Source organism: Semicossyphus pulcher, unplaced genomic scaffold (assembly GCF_022749685.1).
Source record: "Semicossyphus pulcher isolate SPU_LCO1_2020_fin unplaced genomic scaffold, fSemPul1.0.p SCAF_9, whole genome shotgun sequence".
NCBI lineage: Eukaryota > Metazoa > Chordata > Actinopteri > Labriformes > Labridae > Semicossyphus > Semicossyphus pulcher.
In genome coordinates, this window is record NW_027211770.1 from 32,249,013 (window position 1) to 32,267,915 (window position 18,903).

An 18,903-nucleotide genomic window follows, 5' to 3' on the forward strand; every position below is an offset into this window, starting at 1 on the left:
GGAAAATCCGACATATTGGACAGCTTTTCCGGTGCATTCAAGGGCTGCTGGAAATATGAACTTTGTGATTCATTTTATTTAAACATACATTATTTACATGATTGACTGAAGTAAAAGTAAAAACCCACTGTAAAAATATTCTGTTAAAGTTAACATTCTGCATACTTGAGTTAAAATATATTTAAGTATCTAAAGTTGAGACTTCTTCTATCATTTAAAATCATTACATTATTATTCCACATGGATCGATGCAGAAGCAGATTTAAATGTTGGAGTTAATCTTTCATTATATTTCACAGGAAACTAATGATGATTTTCATTCTGGATTAATCTGCTGATTATTTTCTTCATTCATCCATTGATTGTTTGGTTTGTAAATATGGTGAAGAAAATGACCTGAAGTGACCCCTTTACAATAAAACAAACCTTTAAATGATCACAAACTATTCCAATTATTTTAATTATTCAAAGAAAAAACTAAAATAAAATAATCTGAGAAGCTGAAATCGTTTGACAGACATTTAACTCGTATAAAGACCTTTGTAACTGGTTAGTAATGATTAATAAGCAGTTATAAATCAATGCCTAATGCGTCATTTGATTAAGCTACGGAAGAGGAACAGTGCCACATGTAAAGAAAAAAAAACGTGTTTGAGTTCATATTTTAAACTCATTTAGTTTCAAGTTTAAAAAGTTCAACAATAATGTAAAAAATAATTCTAAATAAAACTTTCAGAACAAAACCTGCTAAGAATATAAAATAATTCTGCAGCTTTAAAGCAAACGATGTTTTGGGGAGATTTTCAGCTCAAGTAACCGAAGACGCTGAAACACTGATCATCCTGTCACACACACCCGCTGAGTTCACTGTCGTACAGCAGCTGTGCAGGGACACGGTGTGACACTGTATGAGGACGATCTGATTGTTTTGTTTATTTTCTGTAAGTGTGTGTTTCTCTAAAATGATGCGTTTTATAGATTATACAACGTCTGACAGAGAGAGAGAGCGAGCGAGCGAGCGAGGGGACGTGTGAGGTGGAGACGAGGAAGTGGTCTTCATTTGATCATCTGTCCTTGTAACTTAGTTTACCAGTGAAGTGTGTGTGTGTGTGTGTGTGTGTGTGTGTGTGTTTGTCGTCTGTTGAAGTGATAATCTCATAAAGTCAGTAAAATAAGTTGCTGTTAATATTCATGGATGAATAATCCTGAACATATAAATAAATTATTAAAATATTAATGTGCGCAGCAGAAAGTATGACATCATCATATAGACCGATTTCTCTTTCAGCACCACAAACATGACTCCAGGGCCCCGGCACATGGCCTGTACTTCCTGTGCTCTGCCTGCAGGAGGCACTGCAGCCTGCTCTTTTCTCCTCCTCCTCCTCCTCTCTCCTCCTCCTCCTCCTCCTCCTGTGTGTGAGGCTTCCCCCGCTATAAAGCTGTGTGAGGCGGCTGGCAGCTGTAAAGGCTCTCCAGCAGCCAGAGGAGGAGGAGGAGGAGGAGGAGGAGGATGAAGCTGTGTGGACGTTGTGCGTGGAGCTGATCTCAGTTCAGTGCGTCTGAGCTGAAACTGGAAACTTTCTGATGCTGTTCTGAGCGCGGAGCTGCTTCTTCATGCACCTGTGAGCAGGTAAACCCACAGCTCTCTCTGACAGATTTCTGAACATGTGACATTATTTCATCATGTGTCTCTCATGATTTCACCTCCTTTTTCTTCCCCTGGAGTTTACTGTGACATTCAGCCTGAAGTGTTTATCTTTAATATCGTAATATTTCTTTAATAAATCAGGTGATATTTAGTTAAATGTTGTTGTTCTTCCTCTGACTCTGATTTTCTGCAGCTTTATAAAAACTGTTTTTAGTGAAATACTTAGCGAGAGAACAAATGCTTGTTTTATTTTGTAGAATATTTCTTCTGTTTCTGAATGATTTGTACATTTTCTTATTTTGAAAATATTCCGTTTGTTTTGTCTCTTTGTGACTCTTTCTGTTCAAATCTGCTTAAACTGAATTTGTGGTGTTTGGATGTCGAAGCTGAGACACAATAAGGCACACCTCATTCACTCGTTCATTCACTCGTTCATTCACTCCTTCATTCACGTTTCCCTCAGGGGACGCTGCTGTGGCTGCTTCTGGGATTTAACTTTGAACTGATATTATGTTAGAAATAAGATCCTTTATAAGATGTAACGAATGATTTATGGATGCTCTGTTTGTTAGTGCTTTACTGTCAGAAGATAAAAACTAAAAGAATACAAACGTATAAAAAGACATTAAATTCTACATTTTAACAACTTGTACAGTCGTGAAAAAAAACAAAAAGCTTGTGATGTAAAAATCTAAATCGTCACATTTGAAGTTTTCTGCACGAGCAGCATCAGTGTCTTTAGTAGAAACATTTTTATTTGTGCTGGTGTAACGTCATACACATGCAGTGTGTGTGTGTGTGTGTGTGTGTGTGTGCGCGTGTGCGTGTGTGTGTGCGTGCGTGCGTGCGTGCGTGCGTGTGTGAACCTGCCTCCTCAGCTCTAAACTGTCTGTACGTAAGAAGTGGTCGTAGAAACTGTGACATCATCACTTGGTTTTTGGACTGCAGTTTTTCAGCCCCACGTTAGCAGCTCCCACCTGTCACTCAAAGAGGCCACGCCCCCAGTTATGCATAACTTTAAAGCCAGAGATATACTTGCTTTAACTATGTGTTTGCGTGCACATGATGGCTGTTAGCGTCCCCTGTGTGTGTTTGGAGCGTCGGCTGTGCACGTCCTTAAAGAAGCTGCAGTCTGCACATGAGCAGTAGGGGCAGTGTAGAGGCAGAGGGGATGTGACGGGGTCGACACAGCAGCAGGGACAACAAGGGCAGAAAGTTCTGGAGACGAGCTGATAGACCAAGTCCGGCAGCATTCCGTCCGTGCACGGAGGAATATGTTGGAGAGACGGAGCGGGGACGGTGCAGACGTCTGTCCACCGGTCATCAGTCGCCTGAGCTGGCGATGGAATTCAGATGAATTCTGATGGAATCAGTCACCGGGCCGCTGAGAACTCTGAGCGAACATCACAGTAACCTCCTCGAGTGTCGCCGTGTCTGTTGGTTACATCCTGCACATACAGTAGCTGCATACGGCCTGAGCTCTCTGGTGCGCCCTGTAGAGGTATCCTCCAGTAACACGCGTAGTGCAGAGACGAGTATGTGAACAATTACGTTCTTGATGCAGACGGTTGTGTACGTGAACACAAGGTTAAAATGTAAACAATATAGTAGCCCTCCCGGGATTCACAGTCCCGATGGATGGGACTAATTACGTTCTGCGCAGAATGGCTTCTGCTGTCAACAACACGTTACACACTACTCGCTGCACTCGCGACAGAGCAGCTGTCATTCGAGAACACGCTAACTGGCTAACTGTTAGCGGGCTACCTCATACTAGTATAAACACACACATTTTAGTTTTTGTACATACACGAGGGAGATTTACTTCCCCCAACGCTCACGTAACACCCATAGCAGTGTTTCCCACACAGAACAGGAAAAGTCTGATATCACATAGTGCAGCTTTTAATGAGAGCACACAGTGAACTGAACTTTTTGTACCAGGCTGTAAACATGTTTATTTCTGCTGTAAAGTTTAACATGGGGCTCTATGGGGACTGACTCACTGCTGGAGACAGCCTCAAGTGGACACCAGAGGAACTGCAGGCGTTGGAGTCTTTATTTTCCAGCCCTGGTTTTACTGTCAAAGTCCTGTCAGTGTGCTCTGTCTGCTCTGGGTGGTCAGTGTGCTATTGAGGCCAAACTACACTTCTCTGTAGTGGTGCCGGCGTTCTTTGCTCTAAGAGTGTCCTCAAATAATAACCTGCATCACATGGCTGAGTTCTGTTTGAGACACAAATGTTTTACGTGCTTGTGTTTCGGAGCCATGTGAGCTTTTATAAGCGAGCCATAAAAACAGGCCGACGTTAAAGGTTGACCTGAGACTCAGCTGAAGTTGATCTGATTGGCACTGAGCTGGAGCTGTGAGACGAGGAGCAGTGTTAACAGGCCGAGGAGGAGGCGGTGTAAATGTTGTCCTGTGCAGGTCAGATAAACCTGCAGCTCTGATTCTGACTCTGATAAACTCACTCACAGACCTGTGAACATCCCTGATCATCCTTGTAGATCCTCAGTGCTGCCTTCAGACTCTGAACTACCAGCTGTCATCATGAAACACTTCCTGCAGGTGGACTTCTGTTCGATTCAAGCTGCTGCCTGAAGGGACACAGGTTCCTCGAGTGATGACAGAGTGAGTGTTAAACGATTTCATGTGGACGGTGAAGGTGTGTCGATCGCACGTATGACCACTTTGTCTTTGAGTTCTCACAACGTTTGATTCTTCAACACGTCGATCCTATTTGACACCTCGTGTTAAAAACGTCTCACGTCTCTGCAGCGAAATGTCCCGAAGCTTTAAAACTACAGATCTACAGGCAGAGAGACAGGCAGGGAGACGGGCAGAGAGCAGAGAGACGGGCAGGGAGACGGGCAGAGAGCAGAGAGACGGGCAGGGAGACGGGCAGAGAGCAGAGAGACAGGCAGGGAGACGGGCAGAGAGACGGGCAGAGAGCAGAGAGACGGGCAGGGAGACGGGCACAGAGCAGACAGACGGGCAGGGAGACGGGCAGAGAGACGGGCAGAGAGCAGAGAGACGGGCAGGGAGACGGGCAGAGAGCAGAGAGACGGGCAGGGAGACGGGCAGAGAGCAGAGAGACGGGCAGGGAGACGGGCACAGAGCAGAGAGACAGGCAGGGAGACGGGCAGAGAGACGGGCAGAGAGCAGAGAGACGGGCAGGGAGACGGGCAGAGAGCAGAGAGACGGGCAGGGAGACGGACAGAGAGCAGAGAGACGGGCAGGGAGACGGGCAGAGAGCAGAGAGACGGGCAGGGAGACGGGCACAGAGCAGAGAGACAGGCAGGGAGACGGGCAGAGAGACGGGCAGAGAGCAGAGAGACGGGCAGAGAGACGGGCAGAGAGACGGGCAGAGAGCAGAGAGACGGGCAGAGAGACGGGCAGAGAGACGGGCAGAGAGCAGAGAGACAGGCAGGAAGACGGGCAGAGAGCAGAGAGACGGGCAGGGAGACGGGCAGAGAGCAGAGAGACAGGTGGAGAGACGGGCAAAGAGACGGGCAGAGAGCAGAGAGACGGGCAGGGAGACAGGCAGAGGGCAGAGAGACAGGCAGAGAGCAGAGAGACAGGTAGAGAGACAGGCCGAGAGCAGAGAGACAGGCAGAGAGACGGGCAGAGAGCAGAGAGACGGGCAGGGAGACGGGCAGAGAGCAGAGAGACGGGCAGGGAGACGGTCAGAGAGCAGAGAGACGGGCAGGGAGACGGGCAGAGAGCAGAGAGACGGGCAGGGAGACAGGCAGAGAGCAGTGAGACAGTCAGGGAGACGGGCAGAGAGACGGGCCGAGAGTAGAGAGACAGGCAGAGAGACGGGCAGAGAGCAGAGAGACGGGCAGGGAGACGGGCAGAGAGCAGAGAGACGGGCAGGGAGACGGGCAGAGAGCAGTGAGACAGTCAGGGAGACGGGCAGAGAGACGGGCAGAGAGCAGAGAGACGGGCAGGGAGACGGGCAGGGAGACGGACAGAGAGCAGAGAGACAGGCAGAGAGACGGGCAGAGAGCAGAGAGACAGGCAGAGAGACGGGCAGAGAGCAGAGAGACAGGCAGGGAGACGGGCAGAGAGACGGGCAGAGAGCAGAGAGACAGGCAGGAAGACGGGCAGAGAGCAGAGAGACGGGCAGGGAGACAGGCAGAGAGCAGAGAGACAGGCAGAGAGACGGGCAGAGAGCATAGAGACGGGCAGGGAGACGGGCAGAGAGCAGAGAGACGGGCAGGGAGACGGGCAGAGAGCAGAGAGACGGGCAGGGAGACGGGCACAGAGCAGAGAGACAGGCAGGGAGACGGGCAGAGAGACGGGCAGAGAGCAGAGAGACGGGCAGGGAGACGGGCAGAGAGCAGAGAGACGGGCAGGGAGACGGACAGAGAGCAGAGAGACGGGCAGGGAGACGGGCAGAGAGCAGAGAGACGGGCAGGGAGACGGGCACAGAGCAGAGAGACAGGCAGGGAGACGGGCAGAGAGACGGGCAGAGAGCAGAGAGACGGGCAGAGAGACGGGCAGAGAGACGGGCAGAGAGCAGAGAGACGGGCAGAGAGACGGGCAGAGAGACGGGCAGAGAGCAGAGAGACAGGCAGGAAGACGGGCAGAGAGCAGAGAGACGGGCAGGGAGACGGGCAGAGAGCAGAGAGACAGGTGGAGAGACGGGCAAAGAGACGGGCAGAGAGCAGAGAGACGGGCAGGGAGACAGGCAGAGGGCAGAGAGACAGGCAGAGAGCAGAGAGACAGGTAGAGAGACAGGCCGAGAGCAGAGAGACAGGCAGAGAGACGGGCAGAGAGCAGAGAGACGGGCAGGGAGACGGGCAGAGAGCAGAGAGACGGGCAGGGAGACGGTCAGAGAGCAGAGAGACGGGCAGGGAGACGGGCAGAGAGCAGAGAGACGGGCAGGGAGACAGGCAGAGAGCAGTGAGACAGTCAGGGAGACGGGCAGAGAGACGGGCCGAGAGTAGAGAGACAGGCAGAGAGACGGGCAGAGAGCAGAGAGACGGGCAGGGAGACGGGCAGAGAGCAGAGAGACGGGCAGGGAGACGGGCAGAGAGCAGTGAGACAGTCAGGGAGACGGGCAGAGAGACGGGCAGAGAGCAGAGAGACGGGCAGGGAGACGGGCAGGGAGACGGACAGAGAGCAGAGAGACAGGCAGAGAGACGGGCAGAGAGCAGAGAGACAGGCAGAGAGACGGGCAGAGAGCAGAGAGACAGGCAGGGAGACGGGCAGAGAGACGGGCAGAGAGCAGAGAGACAGGCAGGAAGACGGGCAGAGAGCAGAGAGACGGGCAGGGAGACAGGCAGAGAGCAGAGAGACAGGCAGAGAGACGGGCAGAGAGCATAGAGACGGGCAGGGAGACGGGCAGAGAGCAGAGAGACGGGCAGGGAGACGGGCAGAGAGCAGAGAGACGGGCAGGGAGACGGGCACAGAGCAGAGAGACAGGCAGGGAGACGGGCAGAGAGACGGGCAGAGAGCAGAGAGACAGTCAGAGAGCAGAGAGACAGGCAGGTCAGATGACTGACGCTGTGTGAAGGTGAGAAATTAATAACAAGAAAATTAGCTCATTTTTTGTTCCTAGGACTTCTATCTTTGTTGCCGTGGTAACAAAACAGGTTTTTTTTTTATGGTAGTAGTCGTATCGAAGTTTGAAATTCTGGTATGGTGAGAAGCCCAGGCCCGCTTTAGGGTTTGTTGTAAGGTCCCCTGTGGTATCTGAGGAACCCCTCCGTGTCACTCACAGGTGGTAACAGGCCTGCTCAGGTGAAACCACACAGAGCGACTAAAGACTGCAGGTGAGTCCACAGATTTAACCCTTTGTGCTGAAACTACAAAACCAGCTCCGGTCTGCAGTGACGTCACCTGAGCGTCCCGTCAGTGCTGTCTTGTCTCAGTGTGAGTCAGTGACTCAGGGCTCTCAGTCAGCTGACGTGACTGCAGCGTTATTTATACAGCAGGTGATAATGAACGAGACTCACTGCAGACTCTCAGGAGGACAACCAGAGAGTTTCAGACGTACACAAGCACTCGTTCCATAGATCTGACTGGGATTGTCTCTATAGCAACAACAGCTGCTGAGGATCATGGGTAGTGTAGTGTTTGGATACATTCTATACACCAAATTTAGGAAACAAGATTTGATGATTTCAGGAGCAGCTACGACGACGCCTTTAACTTGTAGAAGTAAGATGATTGTTTTCTCATGTCCAGCAGGGGGCGACTCCCCGCATTCTGTGATCCTATAGAAGTCTATGAGAAAATGGTCCTCTCCTGATTTATTCCCTCAGTAAACAGCATGATGTTCATTCAGTCACCGATGCTCCCAGTCACATAGACCAGAGAGGGGGGGAGGGTTTAGGGCGGGGCTACCTGTGATTGACAGGTCACTACTAGGTTCGGCCTGTTCAGTGTTTGGACTCTCTGAGGAGTCGACTGTTCATGTTTTGTCTCAGTACATTTTGTTGAAAGCCTGTTTTTAGCTAGCCACAATTAGCATCCCAAATTCAGACCAAAGTTACAGTGAATACAGATGCACCTTGCTAACGCTAGCCCTAATGTAGCTGATAATTGCTAACCCCTCTCTCTTCTCCAGCTCCACCCTCTCGTCTAAATATAAGACGTGAGGCTTACAAACTGTAGTCCACAAACCCGTGTGTGTCGTCATGGTGGCTCTGTCACCTTCCTATATACAGCCTATGATAGAAACAGTCTCTCTCTTCAGTCTGCGTGAGCCTCTGATTGTCGTTGTTTTCCTTCACAAACATTTAGTTAGTTCTGCTGCTGAGCAGTAACAGGCATCGTTACCCAGAAACCACTGCTGTCAGCGAGCGGAGCGTCTGAATGACATGAATTATTAACTTTGTTGTAGAGCTGAGGCTGAACAGCGCTCTGTGTGATGTGATTTTCATGAGCAGCTCTTTAATCTGCTGTTGGATGTCAGTGTGCAGCGAGCCTCAGCTGCTGCGAGGATTCATCTACCGCTTGACTGAGCCGCTGAAAGCTGCTGTGAAGCGCCATGAAACGCTGCACGCCTCCTCCCAGCATCCACCTGCTGAGCTCACCACACAATCTACCGCCAAATTACTCCAGCAGGCCTCTCCACGGCTTCAAACGAGCCTCAGGACTGATAACTGTAACGGGACTCACACACACAAAGTGGTGTCCACTTGAGGCTGTCTCCAGCAGTGAGTCAGTCCCCATAGAGCCCCATGTTAAACTCTACAGCAGAAATAAACATGTTTACAGCCTGGTACAAAAAACAGTTTGGGTCTCTATAGCTCATTTCTCTCTTCATGACAACTGTACGGGGAGAATCTTTATACAGCTCACCTGTTTACATTATATTAAGGCTTAAAGTGATGCAGCATTAGGGGCGTGGCCTCTTTGAGTGACAGCTGGGAGCTGCTAGCTGTCTGCTAGGTGTCCCCTCAGCTAACTCAGTCACTGAACGTAACCTCTGGGCCGTGTTGGTGCTGTTGGAGCCTGTTGGAGATTTGTTCATGTAAATATCAGACAGATAATCTGTGTGTGCGCTTTATTGGACGAACAGACCATCCAACACGTCTCACACACTGTTTTTACACTCATTGTTTATTTATATGTTAGCACTGATTAGCAGCTAGCTGTGCCTGTGCTCACCGTACCTGCCTGTTAGCTGATTTCTCTGTGGCGACCCGAGCAGGGAGTCAGGATTGCTGTTGGCTCTTCCTGCTGAGAAGAAGCACGACTGTTATATATTCCATGTGGTCACTTCTGGCTCCAAAAAACAACAACATGGCGACAGCAAAAATAGCAAACTCGAGGTTTCAATAAACGGTCGACAAACCAGTTATTGATCTCATTATTTCCACAGGCTCGGTCACGTCACTGCGTCTGGATGAAGTTGTCCTCTCAGCTCAGTGATGCAGAGTTGCTCCAGTCGTTCTCGCTTGTGTTGAGTTTGTTTCAGAACCATGTCGCCTCGTTGTGCTTTAATAAATGACTGTTCTCCGTCTCACAGTGTTTCATGAACTGCTCAGCTGTCTGTGGTTTAGTCTGAGACGATGACTTTCACAACAAGCACAACAGTTTTGACCCTTGATGTATAATGCAGAGAAAACAGGAGTCCAACTTTGTCTTAGCATGCATGCTCGGGGAGCTGACTGTGCACACGCTGCTCAGATCTAATAAAACGTAACACATTCAGAAAGTCGTCCAGTGTGGAGAAAGCAACACTTTTCATTTTTTAAGACCGTTTCTGAAACTTTGCATAACATGTTCTGAAACCGCAGATAAGATGTAAATACGTATGTGTACATTTAACGAGGTCCTATAATGGAAACCAGCTTACATCGACTGCTCTGTTGGTTCTGAACCATCACCTCCTCAGGAGACGTTAAGTCAACATGGTGTTTAACATGTCCGACTGCTGCAGGAGGACGACGACTGTGACCTGGTTATTTAAGGTGATTGACAGGTGGTGCTGAACTCTCTGACAACAGAAAGTACTTTATCTTGTATCTTTGAATTATTGAAGAACCGCTCCATTGCTGTCTGCGGTTCTGTTTATTTAAAACTCTGCTGGTTTAAAACACATCGTTAATTTGCACATGAAAATATTTCAGTGTGTGAGTGTCTCCAGTAGATGTGTTCATCCTGCAGCAGTGAAACAGGCTGAAAAGGCTGCAACATAATCCTTGATGGGTCAAAGGTCATCCACTAAAAGTTGTTGTTGTTTCCACTGACAGGCTCAGATTGTTATTCTAAGTGTGTGACAACATGACAGAAAGGATCCCTACAGAGATAGACCTTTTTGTTACAGAGGAAGATGATTGTTTTAACCACACACAGACGTTACATCGCTCTCTGCACACACACCAGACTCCATTCAGAAAAACAGTCATTTAAGCTCATGAGATATGTGAGTCGCTGCTCTCCTGCTGCCTCGATGGTTAGTTTGTTTGAGTTGTGTGACTTTGGTGTTTTAAATGGCAGGTTCAGGTTCAGGTTCAGGTTCAGCACAATATTTGTGTGACAAACACAGAAACCAAACCAGCGACTGAGGCTCAAAGAATGGTGCTCAGAGAAACTCAGGTGTGACCAACAGTCACAATCTAAATGCCTGAAAACACATTTTTCACAGCCTCAAATGAACAACTGGATGGTAATCAATAATATTGATTTCACTGGTATTGACCCAGAAGGCCGTGAACTCCATGAGGATGCTTTTCTATAAGAGGGTAAAAACGATCTGTGATTGTCTGTGTGAGTCAGTGACCTCTGTGACCCACAGGAACATCTGATCCTCTGCAGCCGACAAACTGATCTGAGGTCGGTTTGAAGATAACCTCCATGACTTCTTCTTCTTCTTCACTTCCTGTGTAAGCCGAGCCGCCGCTCTGGAGGATATTTTTACTGCATGAAATCTGTAACTTCCTCCTGTGGAGTACATTACTGATACCACAGCCGGGCTCAAACGGGGGGGTTAATCAGATGAACGGAGGGCAGCGGACGGGCTAATGGAGGTGGAGGGCGATGGCGGGATCTGTGGGGGAGGTGGAGATGTGATGGTTTCTTCCTGAGGCTGCAGAAATGACTTCCTGTGAGGTTTTTATCAGAGATGATGGAGACGACGAGGCTGAAGCTGCTGCTGGAATCAGACTCTCAGGCACTGCTTCATTAGTTCATGAGTTTTTATACTCACAGAAAATGTTTAATTATAATTATATTAATATTAATAAAGTTATATTTTATTCAAACGTGATGAGCTGCTCTCAGGTGCATTAAAAGAACCTCTTAAGCTCTTCTTAAGTGACTTTCTATCTTTGAAATACGAGACGTTTGTTTTGGTCAGGACCCTTTATGAAAGTCAGGACTTGTTTTGGAAAAGTGGACGCTGAGAGCTGAAGACATGTTGGGAAGGTAAAGATGTCTTTGGGACACTTTTCTTACCTGTTGTGTTTAATGAGAGGACGTGCAGAGGACCAGTTTTTCAAAAACATTTTGGGAAAATAAAATTATTTTTAGAAAACGAGCACACTTTGTCGCACTGGGTCAGCTGTGTGTGTGTGTGTGTGTGTGTGTGTGTGTGTGTGTGTGTGTGTGTGTGTGTGTGTGTGTGTGTGTGTGTGTGCGTGCGTTAAAGAGATAAACCCAGAATGAATGGACACCGTTTTGGACATAATGTTGTAATTATTCTGCACAGTATAATCAGATTATTCAGTTTAACTTGAGCATTTATGGAGGAGGAGGACGGTGCTGAATAAAGAGACACACGGGTAAAATCATCTGTTATTCTAATTTAATTAACACTCGTTCAGCAGACATGTTCAGCCTGTTGCTGCATCCATTCTGATCCTGACGGGAACGCTTCCAGGCAATTATAAAATGTAAATCAGATGTGAAAGAATCTCGTCCGCACAGAGAGGATGGAAAACCTCTCGTAAAGTTTGAATGGAAGTTTTCTGTCTGTTTGTGGAGCCTGAAGGAGCCAGGGCTTATCAAAAGCTCAGTAATCAGCTAATGCTAACGCTAGTTGTGTTAGCATACTGTATGTAATTCACTGTTACAAAAATGCACAACCGACTTCTCAGACTGTCGTTCAGTAAAACAGAACGTTTCTCAGGTCCCAGTGGTACCTGTCAATCACAGGTGGCCCCGCCCTAAACCCTCCCCTGCTGTATGGTGACTCTAAATGAGAGCAGAGAAGAAGACTCACACACTTACAGCTCCAATCACTGCTCACACAGAATCAACATGAGGTCAGCTCAGAATAACAGACTGGTCAGCAGGTTGGAGGACATCGTCTGTCTGTCTGTCTCTCTGTCTGTCTGCCTGTCTCTCTGTCTGTCTGTCTGTCTCTCTGCCTGTCTGTCTGTCTCTCTGCCTGTCTGTCTCTCTGCCTGTCTGTCTGTCTGTCTGTCTGTCTGTCTGTCTCTCTGCCTGTCTCTCTGTCTGTCTGTCTCTCTGCCTGTCTGTCTGTCTGTCTGTCTGTCTGTCTGTCTGTCTCTCTGCCTGTCTATCTGCCTGTCTGTCTGTCTCTCTGCCTGTCTATCTGCCTGCCTGTCTGTCTGCCTGTCTGTCTGCCTGCCTGTCTGTCTGCCTGTCTGTCTGTCTGCCTGTCTCTCTGTCTCTCTGCCTGTCTGTCTGTCTGCCTGTCTCTCTACCTGTCTGTCTGTCTGTCTCTCTGTCTGTCTGTCTCTCTGCCTGTCTCTCTGCCTGTCTGTCTCTCTGCCTGTCTCTCTGTCTCTCTCTGTCTCTCTGTCTCTCTCTGTCTGTAAATATTTCCTGTTTGCTCAAAGTGCGATCAAACTTTGATCAAACCTCTGCAGATAATTTTCTGCTGCGTTTGAAAAAGAAAATTCTTAATCTGAAACAATCTGACATGTCAACTTCTCTCTGCAGACTTCCTGTCCCGCCTCCACCATGAGTGACATCTACGAGTCAGCGGCTAACTCTCTGGGTCTGTTCAGCAGCCCGTGTCTGACCAAAGTGGAGCTGCGGCTCACCTGTAAAGGTATCTCGGACCGGGATGCTCTGTCCAAACCTGACCCCTGCATCGTCATCAAGATGCAGTCCCACGGGCAGTGGATGGAGGTAGGCCGCTGGTTTGATGCTGTCTGGATGATTTCTGATGACAATGAATGACTTGTAAAGAAATGGAAAAGTTTGTCTGATCATGGAGGCGTGGCTCAGAGGTGTGGCTCAGTGGTGTGGCTCAGAGGCGTGGCTCAGTGGCGTGGCTCAGAGGCGTGGTGGTTGGCGCTAATGATAAGATCAGCTGTTTGATTCCCGGCTCCTCCAATCTGCACGCTGAAGTGTCATTGGGCGAGACACTGAACCCCATGGACAGGTTTGCTCCTTGTATCGCAGCCTTTAGTGTGAATGGGTGAATGTGTCGTAGTGTGATTGGTTGGAAAGAGGCCACATAGATCATGTAAGAGTTAATGCACAGTGAGCGGGTCGTTATAGCTGATTATTACACGGCTGTGTTGAATACTCGATTCTGAGCACAGCAGGTCTGTTATTTCTCTAGAGCACACTGCTGCTAAGGCCTCTGGTCCAATCACAGCCTCTGGAGGTCATAAATATTATCAGGCTGGTGAGGCGTGTGCAGGGTGGAGTGTGGGACGAGTATGAACAAATATCCAAGCTAACCAGGCTAACGGCAGCTGAATATTTGATGTCTGCGCTCTGAAAGGAGCCAAATTGTATTTCTGGCTGTGTCCCAGCTCCCTGCTGGACTCATGCTGATGTCGTGATGATGCTCTGGGTTTGTTTCCAGGCCACAAACCATTTCATACAATCGTGGAGCATTACAATCCAGCCGGAGTTTTTTTCTATAAAAGCAAAGAGAATAAAAGGAGCAGCTTCTCTTTGACAAACAGTCCTCAGAGGAGACGAGCGTGCATTCTAGTTTTCTGTCATGTTTTTCCTTCATTGTCACGAGTCAGATTTGTGATGTGAAACTCACATTTGTTCCAGCAGATAAATGGATGTTATAGCATCTGTGTTGATTTAGTTTGTGCTAGCTATATTTACTGCTTCCTGTCACATTAAAGTCACTGCTGCTCATTTAAATTGTATCAAATAGTACTTAAAAGCACTTTGCAGGCTGCCGTGTTTAAGGATTGTAACTATGTAAAGCATGCAGGATGTTTCTTGTTTATGAAAAATGTACACCTAGCATAGTTAGCTTCTGGGAACAGAGTCCGCTCATGTCAACAATAACAAACACAGAGCACAAGAAGTTTAATCTAATGAAGCCGGTTTGATCAAACAGGACTGTGACAGTCGTCACAACAATGACAGGGTGCTCGATTCACGTAGCAAATACTACATTGAGCAGATCAAGATTTCCTGCTGCTGCTGCAGGTTACTCAAACTCCAGATCTCTGCAGCATGACTAAAGTTACAGCTAACCGGCTAACATTAGCTTGCTTGCTCTCAAACGTCGTTAACAAAATGTTATCTTGCTGAATCAGCTGAATAAAACAAGCTAATTAAGCTAACAGTTAGCGACCGCTGGACACAAATTAAAAACCAAGCAGAGGGTTACCAGGAAGTCTGTTTGTTTGTTTCTTACCTTCTGTCTTTCTCTCTTTCTCTCCTAAAATCAGACCCCAAACTGACTGAAAGGTAATGATGTGAAAGGTATTCAGACTGTGTACCTGTCTGAGGTGTTTATTGTTCTTTTTGGAGCCTGGACCAGCTCTCCTCCTCCATTAGATAATCTGTTTACTTCACTGACAGCGTTAAAAACAGAAAACACGGCGCTCTTTCGCTCTGTGCATCTCTCCATCCCTCTGTCCTCTCTCTCTGTTATCAGCCATCTGGAGCTTCTCTGTTTGGGTAAATTGCGTCTGGTTGGAAGCTGCTCAGGTTCATTATCGATGCGACAGATGATGAAGGAGAAAAGTGACATAATTCTCGGCTGTTTTTTTTGGGGGGCGTAAACGAGTCCAAACACGCTGAGTGAGAAAACACACAGTAAATCTGCTCCCTCTAAATGTCTGAACGTGCTGCTGGGCTCCATCCTAATCTCATCATGGTGGTAGTAAACGCTGCACGCACTCCTAATGACTTCTTCTTTAGTGGTTAAAGAGCCGCTCCAGTGAAAACAGGTTCTTAACTCCAGCTGCTCCATCACTCGTCTTTAATGGCTGTAATTTGGCTCCACTGTCAGTGAAAGCCGGATTTTTACAGCCATATGAGTCAAGTTTTATACACGCACCGCCAAAATAAAGACCCACTGTACAAATACGTCGCAGAAAAACAACATTTTAATAACCGGTTTCACATTTAATCTTTTTGTTGATCAAAAAATCAAGGTTTCTAACAGGAAGTGGCCGGCCTCAGGTGGTCCTCCTCGGTCTTTCTTTGTCTCCCCTCCCACCCTCCTGTTTCCTTACTTCTGAACTCGTCTCACCTGCAGTGGCCTTTTTTCCATCCTCTCTTTCTCTGTGGAAATTCAAATCAGATAATCTTCTTCTGAAAGATCCCCTGCTCTGTGGAATAGACGAGTAGCCCGTCGATGTGTGTGTGTTAACAGCCTGTCCGCTCGTCAGAGGAGACACAGCTCAGTGATTCCAGCGAACGAGACCTCTCACGGCTCCATGAAGGAACGAGGGCGCTGCAATTAAAACCAAATCAGCCTCCTCATTAGCTGCAGGGAGATGATGTCACATCAAAGAGATTCTTCATCTCTTCTTCTTTTGCTGAGAAACAGCTGAGCAAAGAGAAACCTCGTGTTCTTGTTACATCACTTAACAGAGTCTTACTCTGTTTACTTTAAGGCTAAATGTGTGTGAATAGTCTTCTGATGGGAGCCAGTACACGGCACTATTTCGTTCATGATGGACTTTATGATTTCTTCATTACATGAGTTTATAAACAGGCTATACATTGGTGTTAGCATGATAGCATCTATCAGATTGGCAACATTTCTGACTTCCTCCATTTTTAAACATTAAAGTGGAAATTAAGATCTTTACTGTCTGTTGTAGCTGCTAGTGAAAAATCTGTGCAGCCCTCTGGTCTGATGTTGGATGTTGGATGCTACATGTTTCATGCTGGGTGTTGGATGTTGGATGTTTGGGCATGGTGTAGGTGGGATGTTGGACTTTTGATGGTAGATGTTTGATAGTGGATGTTTGATGGTGGATGTTTGACGGTAGATGTTTGACGGTGGATGTTTGATGGTGGATGTTTGATGGTGGATTTTTGACGGTAGATGTTTGATGGTGGATTTTTGACAGTAGATGTTTGATAGATGTTTGATGGTGTATGTTTGACGGTAGATGTTTGATAGTATATGTTTGATAGTGGATGTTTGATGGTGGATGTTTGATGGTGGATGTTTGATAGTAGATGTTTGACGGTAGATGTTTGATGGTGGATGTTTGATGGTGGATGTTTGATGGTGGATGTTTGACGGTGGATGTTTGACGGTAGATGTTTGACGGTGGATGTTTGACGGTAGATGTTTGACGGTGGATGTTTGATGGTGGATGTTTGATAGTGGATGTTTGATGGTGGATGTTTGATAGTGGATGTTTGATGGTGGATGTTTGATGGTGGATGTTTGATGGTGGATTTTTGACGGTAGATGTTTGATGGTGGATTTTTGACAGTAGATGTTTGATAGTAGATGTTTGATGGTGTATGTTTGACGGTGGATGTTTGACGGTAGATGTTTGATAGTATATGTTTGATAGTGGATGTTTGATGGTGGATGTTTGATAGTAGATGTTTGACGGTAGATGTTTGATGGTGTATGTTTGATGGTGGATGTTTGATGGTGGATGTTTGACGGTAGATGTTTGATAGTGGATGTTTGATGGTGGATGTTTGATGGTGGATGTTTGACGGTAGATGTTTGATGGTGGATGTTTGACGGTAGATGTTTGACGGTGGATGTTTGATGGTGGATGTTTGACGGTAGATGTTTGATAGTGGATGTTTGATGGTGGATGTTTGATAGTGGATGTTTGATGGTGGATTTTTGACAGTAGATGTTTGATAGTAGATGTTTGATAGTAGATGTTTGATGGTGTATGTTTGATGGTGGATGTTTGACGGTAGATGTTTGATAGTGGATGTTTGATGGTGGATGTTTGATAGTAGATGTTTGATAGTAGATGTTTGATGGTGGATGTTTGATGGTGGATGTTTGATAGTGGATGTTTGATGGTGGATTTTTGACAGTAGATGTTTGATAGTAGATGTTTGATAGTAGATGTTTGATGGTGGATGTTTGATGGTGGATGTTTGACGGTAGATGTTTGATAGTGGATGTTTGATGGTGGATGTTTGATGGTGGATGTTTGACGGTAGATGTTTGATGGTGGATGTTTGACGGTAGATGTTTGACGGTGGATGTTTGACGGTAGATGTTTGACGGTGGATGTTTGATGGTGGATGTTTGACGGTAGATGTTTGATAGTGGATGTTTGATGGTGGATGTTTGATAGTGGATGTTTGATGGTGGATTTTTGACAGTAGATGTTTGACAGTAGATGTTTGATAGTAGATGTTTGATGGTGTATGTTTGATGGTGTATGTTTGATGGTGGATGTTTGATGGTGTATGTTTGATGGTGGATGTTTGACGGTAGATGTTTGACGGTAGATGTTTGATGGTGGATGTTTGATGGTGGATGTTTGACGGTAGATGTTTGATAGTGGATGTTTGATGGTGGATGTTTGATAGTGGATGTTTGATGGTGGATTTTTGACAGTAGATGTTTGATAGTGGATGTTTGATGGTGGATTTTTGACGGTAGATGTTTGATAGTGGATGTTTGATGGTGGATGTTTGACGGTAGATGTTTGATAGTGGATGTTTGATGGTGGATGTTTGATAGTGGATGTTTGATGGTGGATTTTTGACAGTAGATGTTTGATAGTAGATGTTTGATGGTGGATGTTTGATGGTGGATTTTTGACGGTAGATGTTTGATAGTGGATGTTTGATAGTGGATGTTTGACGGTAGATGTTTGATGGTGGATGTTTGATGGTGGATGTTTGATAGTAGATGTTTGACGGTAGATGTTTGACGGTGGATTTTTGACGGTAGATGTTTGACGGTGGATGTTTGACGGTAGATGTTTGATGGTGGATGTTTGATGGTGGATTTTTGACAGATGTTTGATAGTAGATGTTTGATGGTGGATTTTTGACAGATGTTTGATAGTGGATGTTTGACGGTGGATGTTTGACGGTAGATGTTTGATAGTAGATGTTTGATGGTGTATGTTTGATAGTAGATGTTTGATGGTGTATGTTTGATGGTGGATTTTTGACGGTAGATGTTTGATAGTGGATGTTTGACGGTGGATGTTTGACGGTAGATGTTTGATGGTGGATGTTTGATGGTGGATTTTTGACAGATGTTTGATAGTAGATGTTTGACGGTGGATGTTTGACGGTAGATGTTTGATAGTAGATGTTTGACGGTGGATGTTTGACGGTAGATGTTTGATAGTGGATGTTTGATGGTGGATTTTTGACGGTAGATGTTTGATAGTGGATGTTTGATGGTGGATGTTTGACGGTAGATGTTTGATAGTGGATGTTTGATGGTGGATGTTTGATAGTGGATGTTTGATGGTGGATTTTTGACAGTAGATGTTTGATAGTAGATGTTTGATGGTGGATGTTTGATGGTGGATTTTTGACGGTAGATGTTTGATAGTGGATGTTTGATAGTGGATGTTTGACGGTAGATGTTTGATGGTGGATGTTTGATGGTGGATGTTTGATAGTAGATGTTTGACGGTAGATGTTTGAC

The 18,903-nt window shown here is 46.5% G+C and overlaps 1 protein-coding gene across 1 annotated transcript in view; it reads left to right on the forward strand.

Annotated features, from left to right (window-relative positions):
• Window positions 1–1,549: 1,549 nt before the first annotated feature.
• Window positions 1,550–18,903, forward strand: part of cpne4a (copine IVa) — a 69,175-nt gene continuing 51,821 nt past the window's right edge. The window contains exons 1-2 of the mRNA XM_069655542.1: window positions 1,550–1,633; window positions 13,017–13,208. Coding sequence (XP_069511643.1) covers window positions 13,038–13,208 — 171 coding nt within the window. The 5' untranslated portion in view covers window positions 1,550–1,633; window positions 13,017–13,037. The remainder of the gene's footprint in view (window positions 1,634–13,016; window positions 13,209–18,903) is intronic.